This window comes from Morus notabilis, unplaced genomic scaffold, assembly GCF_000414095.1.
Source record: "Morus notabilis unplaced genomic scaffold, ASM41409v2 Scaffold135, whole genome shotgun sequence".
Lineage (NCBI taxonomy): Eukaryota > Viridiplantae > Streptophyta > Magnoliopsida > Rosales > Moraceae > Morus > Morus notabilis.
In genome coordinates this window covers 519,771-529,250 of record NW_010367319.1, presented here as the reverse complement: position 1 = coordinate 529,250, position 9,480 = coordinate 519,771, and the positions used below count along the sequence as shown (strand labels likewise).

Genomic DNA, 9,480 nt, shown 5'->3' with positions numbered 1-9,480 from the left:
TGCCCCTTCTGCCATGATTGTATGCGGGTAAAAATTAATTACTTTGGAATTTTTAAGAGTAGCTCAAAAGCTTGCCTTAATGGGATTGTTAGCTCTGCAAAGGTCCAGAAGATTGCCTTACTATAAGCCCTATTTATTTTATTAATTTAAGTTTAAAATTTAAATTTTATTATAATAAAATTTTTTTGAGAATAGTCACATTTAATTTTTTTTATTATAAAAAAATTCTCATATAAAATCACATATCAATTTAAATTAAAAACTCAAATCAGCGAACTAAACAGACTCTAAAAGTATAATATAACTTTCAGATTATTCATTTCATAAAACAACTCTCTCTCTCTCTCTCTCTCTCTCTTATCTCTTCTTTTCAGTCATTTAGAAGTATTTCTTAGTAGGTGGGTATATGATACTTATTGTGAATACTCATGTAGTCATAAGCCATTTATATTTTACCGATTCAAATTTTCAATTCTAGATTTATATTACAGCTTTCTCTCTATTTCTCTCTCTCTTCTTTTCAGTCATTTAGAAGTATTTCTTAGCAGGTGGGTATACGATACTTATTGTGAATACTCATGTAGTCATAAGCTATTTATATTTTATCGATTCGAATTTTCAGTTCTAAGTTTATACAGTTAAAAGTTCTCAGTAAATATCATATCTAACTTTTTCTGCTACAGTTAAAAGCTTTCAGATAATGTCACATTTCATCTCGAATCCGCAAAACGAACAAGACCATACTCTATTTTGGCTACTTTCTCAAAGACTTTGTATTTCATCATGCATTAAGAGTATGACAAAAAAAAGTCCTATTATTGCGACTAGACTTATGTCTCGTTTATTATACTGATTCGAGTGTTTAATTTCAATTTTATTGCAGTTAAAAGATTTCATATCAAGTCACATCTCAACTTGAATTGAAAACTCAAATCAGTAAACTAACGAGGCCTTAGGTCTTTTCTAAGAGTGATTGTCCACTTCTTGTGAGTTGACTAACGTAGTCTATTGACAGTCAGCAAACACGGACAACGAGTAGAGTGGAGGAGTTCAATTTTTTGAGTTAGATGTTCCATGATGCAAAAGGAAGTTTTTTCCTTTCGTTATTTTGAATCATAACTCAAGTTTTTGTTACAGTATTTTCTTTAATAAAAATTTAAATTCAACTTTTTTATATTACAATATTTTCTCTCATATGAATTCACTTTTTAACTCAAGTTTTCAACTCGAATAAACAAAACAAACAGAATAAGGCCCCGTTCATTTCACCGATTTGAGTTTTGTTACAGTAAAAGGCTCTTAGAAACAGTCAAATCTAACTTTTTTACTACAATAAAAAGCTCTCACATAAAGTTACATCTTAATTCGAATTAAAAACTCGAATCAACGAACTAAACGGGTCCTAAATTTGCTCTATGTACTCAGAGTTTTCAAAAAGAAAGATTGAGCAAATACAAGTATATATTTGGTTCAATGGAGCCAAATTCTATAGATCTGTTATTTTGGAGTGTAACTTGAGTGTAGTTTTTGAGTTATAACTTGAGTTGAAGTTGTAACTTGAATAAAGTTGAATAAAGGTGAAACTTAAAAGAACATGAATTTAAATAAAATTGGAACTCGAGTTGTCTTTTTTTTAAATTTTTTGGATAAAAGAATAGGCCGTGCTGTAACTTTCCAGCCACCTAACGTTTAGCAACTATTCAAGTCATTAAGGTCGAGTGAGTCGAGCCGAGTGGTCGACTTGATGAGCGAATTAACTCGACTTATTTCAATCAAGTGTGTTATTTATTTTTGATAAATTTATTACATCATCGCGGTATTTGGATCATCGTTTCAGCACCCCAATTGCATGAGGGATCATGGCAACATGGATTCCTCCCGTAATTAAGGGGTTGTTTAGTTGGAGGATTCGAATCATGATTTGTGGTTCGTTATAATATTTTTTCTCACAAAAAATATACGTAAATCGAAAATAATTATAATCACATGGTTTTAATTCATGAACCAAACGTCTCTTAAATTTCGGGGATCACTATAAGATACAATCAAGCAAACTCCTACACTTTCAACTAAATGGAGGTACCCAAATTTTTAATTGGCCCTGTTATGTAAATAAAACTGAGATATTACTTTCTAATAGGATATTCTCTTTATTAATTGTGTATATTCCTTATAACTTAATACTTATTGTTGTAATCCTCTAAAATCAGGGTTTCTTATTTCCGTTTTCCTTTTTTTTCTTTGTTTCCTTAAATGTAGATATTCAGTTGACTTTGATTGTATATATGTACTCTCTTATTATCAATGAAAGATATGTGATCATTCTTCTCTTATCCTCATATGGTATCAGAGTACTTAAGGCTCACGCCACTTTTTCTAATCCTTGCCGATCATCATCACCACCACCAACCGCTGCTCTAATGGCTACCACGCCACCAGCAACTACACCAACTACCCCGACGCAAACGCAGATGTGAGCTTTGATGGTATATATATACTCTCTTATTATCAATAAAAATATGTGATCATTCTTCTCTTATCCTCATACTTTATTGGGACCTTTGTATAATTCTACGTACTTGTGCACTAGCATCCTAAAGTTATTTTGCCTGTTTTTTTTTTTGCCATTTTTTTTTAAAATATTGACTGATTTGAAGATTGAACTGTTAGATGTTTCATCTCAAACTTTACTTATGTAAAACCCTTGGATAACCGAAGGCCCGTTCATTTCACCGATTTGAGTTTTGCTATAATAAAAAGCTATCAGAAACAGTCACATATAACTTTTTTGCTACAGTAAAAAGCTCTCACATAAAGTCACATCTCAACTCGAATTAAAAACTCGAATCAGCGAACTAAACGGGCCCGAAATCAAGCACGACAGCGACATAGATCACCGGCCCTGTATCTTTGACTGTAGATCTCAACCTCTACACCTAAGACATGGGAGGAGTAATTTCGGTCTCGTTTATTTTGTAAATTTAAATTTTTAATTTGAGTTAAGATATGATATTTTTGAGAATTTTTAACTCTAGTAAAAAAATAATAATTAAATGTTACATTTTTTAAGAGCTTTTAACTGTATAAATTTAGAATTAAAAATTCGAATCGATAAAATAAATAAAAATTTCGGCCCCGTTCACTTCACTGATTCGAGTTTAGAATTTGAGTTTTGCTACAGTAAAAAGTTCTCAGAAACAGTCACATTTAATTTTTTTACTATAATAAAAAGTTATCATATAAAATTATATCTCAACTCGAATTAGTAAAGATGTACTACTAGTGTGGCGTATTTTCTTCACATAGCTTATTGCCAAAACGCAGGCGTTTTCTTACAAATTACCGCTAAAACTGATACACGTACGTTCGGTTACGAGGAAGGACCACCTTAATATTCGCAAAACTGGCAACAATGACAGTTGTCACGTGCCACTCAACGACAGAAACAGAGTCAACCAAACTACACAAAACGCAGAACAGAAGACGATGTGCCCCTCGTAGGCCCCACAGCTTCGCCATTATTTTTATCAGTTTATTTCTATTTTTCTCCAAATAAATAAATAATAAGTGTAAACGGCCAAAATTATCGGCGAAAATTTTAAACCAAAGGCCAAATTACCCTCCAAAACGGCCCAACCAAAAAACGAAAAAAGGAAAAAAAACTTTAGCAAAAAAACACGAAAAACCCCTTAATTCTATGTAAATCACGAGGACAGAGTTAGTTCCTGTTTTTTGTTTTCTTTTCCAGATCGTAGGAACATTGTAAGCTCTGGATTTTGGGTATCACTGATCGCGGCCACAAAACAGCATTGCTTCGATCTCGATCGCGGATTCTAACAGTTTCTTATATTGTTCGATTTGGCGTCAAAATCTGAATGATTGATATGAAGATTGGGATTTTTTCGAGGGCGATTTCGGTTCTCGTTGTTATGATTATTTGATTTTGCTTGAAATCGATCTGCATTGTGCGTATCTGATCGGGAATCTCCGTGATTTCATACATAGAAATCGGTTTGGTGATTCTGAAGATCCGAGATTTTGAATTCGACCACTGGTTTGAAAGGCATTGTGGATTTTGAGAGGGCGAGGTTTTAGATATGGATCCATTATCATCAATCAGCGAAGAGCTTGCGGAGATTGACGGCCAAATCAGCGACATTTTCCGGGCTTTATCGTAAGAATTATGGCATTTTGGATAGGCTGATTTTGGTTTATTCTGCTCGAATTGGGGTTGACATTTCTGATAACAAGATTAACGATTCTCGATATGTGAATTTGTTGCAGAAATGGATTTCAGAAGTTGGAGAAGATTAAGGACTCCAATAGGCAGAGTAGGCAGCTGGAGGAGCTCACGGGAAAGATGCGAGAATGTAAGAGGTATTTCATAGTCGAATTCACTTTCCCTTTTTTTTTTTTGGTTCACTTTTTATGTTGATCTTGGTCTCTTATCAACAGTTTTGATTTTATAGATATAAATCTGTTTTGATTTTGTTATGGCATTTTCGTGCTTATATAACATCGGATGATGGATTAGTTAATGATATAAGAACCGCAATTAGCTTAATCAATCTATTAATTGCTTATAGGCAGAGAAAATTTGAAGAGTTTATTATAGCTTAAGCTATATCTATGATTTAGAATGTAAGATCTGGGTTTATCAATGTTTGAAATGATCTTCGGGGGTTGACTTTTCATTTCATACACTAATAGATCCATCCCAGCTGTAATCAAGATTCCTATGTATTTGCCCAGTGCCTAGCGATGCCTTTCTTGTGATCTCAAAACTCCTGGTGTCCCTTTGAATCAAATGGCAAATTGATTCACAAGGAATCTTTGCTCGGTTTGCATCCTGCTCGTTCCATCTTTCGCTTCAGGGCCTGTCCCTCGAGTACTCCATATCCACTTACTTTACTGCCTTCCTGCTTCCTGATGTCCCCTTCTTCCTCTTACCAAGCTTGCCCTTATGAAACAGGCCCCTAGCCAATTCTTACCCCATTGCTATGCCTCTAGCAGAACCTTGACTTCTGTTTTCTAGAGGAGATGGCTTGAACAGCATACCGATAAGTCCCTCGTTACTACCTTAGAATGGTGATTGAAGTCTACAGTTAATACGATTGAAATAGAGATTTCAGTTGTTTAATCTACCAGTAAATGTTGATTACTGATTGCAGTAGAAATGTGAACGTGCTAGACCTACAAGTAGTTATGGATTAAATTAAATACCTCAATTTTTAAAGAGTTTTGCCTTCACCGCAATTACGCTTTATTGTTTTATTTTTTTTAATTTCTGCTCTGATCATTGATATATTTTGAAGACGAAAGTTCTCGATGGTAATAATTTCAAGAGTTTGACACATCATATGTAGGATGACATATGCGATAAAGTCTCGGATACTGCTCCCTGTTGCTCTTTTTCTCTAAGTTTTCAATATTTTTCAAAAATAAGGTTATGTGTTATGTTTCAGGCTTATTAAGGAGTTCGACAGAGAGGTCAAGGATATGGAAAGTAGAAATGATCCAAACACCAACAGGATGCTTAATGAGAAAAAGCAGTCTATGGTCTGCAGTCAATTCGTTACTGATTACTTATATGGAATCTCACATTCTATTTTTTTTGTTGGGCTTTTCTTTTGATTTCTTTGATTTTCTTTGATGTGTTAAAGTATATTGAATAGTATTTGTCTTCACATGCAGATTAAGGAGTTGAATTCATATGTGGCTTTAAAGAAACAGTAAGTTAATCCATCTAAATTGAATAATTGTAACTTTTGAAGATTCTGTCATGACTGATGATCGCATTATTATAATATGCACGACTTGAATAGAACTTTTTTAATAAGAAAAGATATTAGCAAATGTTTCTGTCCACTAACTGGTATTTATCCATTGTCAAATGATTGCCTTATGGTTACAGATATACAGCAAATCTAGATAACAAAAGAATTGACCTTTTTGATGGGCCAGCAGAGGAACACGGAGAAGAAAATGTCCTGTTAGCCTCGAGTAAGTGTGAATACATATGCACATGATACATGCAAATTCACATCATTTACAGTCATATTGGCATTTTTGGAAACTGCTAGGTGGTACTACTTGCTTAAAGATGGGCATAAGTTTGTATATTAATGTCATGTTCAATGGTTAAGACTTTTCCTTTGTTCTGTAAATTGAACATGTAAATCAAATTTTAGTTCATTGTAAAGTATACAATGATGGAAAACGTCAATATGTTTTGTTCATATGTTATTTAGAAGTAGAGCCTTTTCTTATTTTTGTAAAAAATTTCACCGCATTTAATACAACACATGAGTGTGGTGTTAGCTGCAGAACCTGTATTCAGCAATGTTGAGTTGTTTCCTAAAAGTTTTTATGTTGTAGATATGACCAATCAACAGCTTGTGGATAATGGACACCGAATGATGGATGACACAGATCAAGCCATTGAGAGGTCAAAAAAGGTTTGTCCTTCTAACAGAACACTTTTATATCAGCTGCAATCTTCTATCATATTCCTAAAATAAATGGAGGATTAAGTTTGCTCCTGTTCCCGGTGCTTCTTTTACTGTCCAAACTCTGACAAGGAAAGATGCAATAACAACACCATGGACCAATTTTTTTTTTTCCTGTTTCAAATGTAAAATAAGCCTCAACTATTCACAAGAACTAGTCGTGTTACAGGTTGTTCAAGACACCATCAATGTTGGAACAGAGACAGCAGCAGCTCTCAAGGCTCAAGTATGTGACTAAATATCAATTTATCATGTTTCATCTGACCATTGTCTTTCGCTGGTCTTGCAACATTTTACATCAGTATGTGGTACTGACTGTGATCTTTCACTTGCATTTCATTTTTAGACTGAACAAATGAGTAGGATTGTTAATGAGCTGGACTCTATCCATTTCTCAATCAAGAAAGCATCTCAGCTGGTGAAGGAAATTGGTAGGCAGGTCAATTTCTGAAACATCCTTTCCTTTTTGTTATCGTATCATATACATTGTCTGTCACAGCCATTGCATATCGTGGACTCTTATTATTGTTATTATATTTGCCCATTAGGTTGCAACTGACAGGTGTATTATGGCCTTACTTTTCCTAATTGTCGCTGGAGTCATAGCGATCATTATAGTGAAGGTATTTTCACACTTTGAATCTCTGATCCTTCTCTTTTTCCTATTTAAATTTTGCCTATTGATATCTTCCCAAGAGAGGAGATATAATCCGGCCAGAGCAATATATAGAAAACTAGAGACCAAGGGAGAGCAAAGAGAGAATTCTAGAGAAGCAAGAACTCAACAGAACTACAGAAGGGAATCCAAAATCTCAATATTCACTAATCGACTAAGTATCCATTTAAAATACCATCATTGACCCTATTCATAGAGATAACATATCAATAAGATAAAATTTCAACCTAATTTAAATAATGCTAATTAAATAAACATAATCTTGAATTCAAAACTGAATATTAAAGATAAAACATATCATAATCTGCATCAGGACTGTCACTTATATATTGTTGTGTTTGTGGAGGTACTTGGGTGAAATTGTTTCCCAAATATGTAAATTGTATTTGATCTTCTAAACTTGTTTTCGAAACTATAAAATGGTATCTAAACGTCAAGGATTTAGGCATTATGATTATGATTCTTCGTTTCTTTTAAATTGGTGGAATGAAAGTTCCCACATAATGTACTACCGTTGCTTCCATGATTGGGACCAAGAAAATAAAGAACATCTCTAGATGATCAAATTTTTTGGAAAGCTTGTTTTGAGTTTTTATATGGATGCACGTTATTTTTGCATTTTTTTTTTTTTTTTGGATTGCTCTAAGAGTCTAAGTTAAATTCTACCAAAAATAATGAAAATGGCTCGACTGCTACCTTTTCGACAATGAGTGTGGGAGTGTGCTTTCCCGTGATAGTGCACCTCTTATGCCTTTTGGTAGAATCTGGTTTTGCACTGCTTCATGTGTATACTTTTTGTCCTCTACGAGTAACTTGCAATTTGCATCATTCTTTTGTATATTCTCGTTGTTAGCATATATATGCTTAATCATTCTTTTTTTTTTTTAATTATAATTCAGGTCGTGAATCCAAACAACAAGTCCATCCGGGATATACCTGGATTGGCCCCTCCGGCAATGAATCGAAAGCTACTTTGGGACCATATCTAGGAAGAATTAAGGAAATGACCTATTTCACGTGGTTGTTGAAGACAAAACTGAGTATGGATGATGTTTTGAGCCCCCGGTTTTATAAAAGGGATGAAGGTCAGGTAATGGAATTGTTTCTTGGGTAGTTTGTGCTTTAGAGACTTGGCCGACATTCCCAAATGCCTGTCTCCTTACTATTGTTGATCCTTGCTGATTAGTTTCATTTGGGTGAGATCTGTATGGTCATTTTCTTTTTCTTCCGGGACTTAAAATGCTGTATTTTTATTTAAAGGAAGGGATACCTATGATGTCTCCTTGAGGTTTGTATTGTTTAACATCTTGTAAAATAGCAGTTGCTTCATTCATTATTATCTTCACTTATTTCATTTTTATTGTTTTGAAACTATATTTGTTCACTACAAACTTCTTTGTTTTTTTTTTTTGGATGTGGGGGAGGGGGGTTATTATTGAGAAAATTTAGTAGGCATATAATGCAGATGGAAAATGAGAATTTATCGACTATATATACAGGAAAGAAAATTTATAAGCAAGGTGACTTTGTTTTGTGCCCAACTCCAAAGATGAACCAACTTGACTGTGTTAAACCAATTTTTGTTTCATTCCTTTTTTTTTCTTGGTATTTTCCAGTGAATGAATTGTTAGTAAACGTCATATTGATCGTTATAAATGAATCAGTGGTATTGATCGTTATCAATGAATCAGTGGTTTTAAGCGGATATATTCTTTTGCTATCTTCTCGTTTTGGCTTTTTTCTTGTCGTTTGTAAGGTCTTGTTTTTCCTTCGTGGTCACACACTCTCTCTCTCTCTATCCGTTTGTCGTTTCTCTTCATTTTCCGTCCTGTTGGTTCACTTCCTGTCATTCTATAATCTTGTCGTTTTTCCTTCTCGGTGGTTTTCTTCGGTGTCCCTTTTTCCCTTTGTTGTCGTTCACTATATTGTGTGTCGTTTATATGTTTCCTGTTGTTTACACGTTGTCGTTTTCTCTGTACTTGTCTCTCACTTTCTATTGCTGTCATTTTTTTTAAAGACTCGTTTATTGCGTTTGTGATGTGTTCTTTCACATTTACACATTGCTGTCATTTTCCCCATCCTTGTCTACTTATCTTTCATTTCCGACGGTGTCGCTCTTTCTCTGTGTTATTTTATTATTGTTTTTATTTCTTTGTGTGTTATTTCTCTGGACTTGTCGTTTCTTAATCTCGATTCTTCACTTCGTATCGTTATCGTTAATAATTTCTTGTATTTTTTTTTTCTACCTGTCGTTTTTTCCCCCTCGATTGTGTGTGTGTCTTTTAATTTTCTTGT

The 9,480-nt window shown here is 33.9% G+C and overlaps 1 protein-coding gene across 1 annotated transcript; it reads left to right on the top strand.

The window, feature by feature from the left end:
* The first annotated feature begins 3,606 nt into the window (after window positions 1–3,606).
* On the top strand, window positions 3,607–8,467 carry LOC21406139 (novel plant SNARE 11). Its single transcript, XM_010112238.2, has 10 exons — window positions 3,607–4,174; window positions 4,285–4,377; window positions 5,466–5,559; window positions 5,695–5,732; window positions 5,915–6,003; window positions 6,379–6,458; window positions 6,679–6,735; window positions 6,856–6,948; window positions 7,058–7,132; window positions 8,085–8,467. Exons 1-10 carry the CDS (start codon window positions 4,098–4,100, stop codon window positions 8,172–8,174), a joined length of 786 nt encoding a protein of 261 aa, XP_010110540.1. The 5' UTR covers window positions 3,607–4,097; the 3' UTR covers window positions 8,175–8,467.
* The last annotated feature ends 1,013 nt before the right edge of the window (window positions 8,468–9,480 follow it).

Bases quoted from the DNA above. Each gene is read 5' to 3' on its own strand.
- LOC21406139 (XM_010112238.2), top strand. From the start codon at position 4,098: ATGGATCCATTATCATCAATCAGCGAAGAGCTTGCGGAGATTGACGGC. The intron at 5,560-5,694 runs GTCTGCAGTCAA...CTTCACATGCAG, and splicing joins ATGAGAAAAAGCAGTCTATG to ATTAAGGAGTTGAATTCATA. The intron at 6,004-6,378 runs GTAAGTGTGAAT...TTTATGTTGTAG, and splicing joins AAATGTCCTGTTAGCCTCGA to ATATGACCAATCAACAGCTT.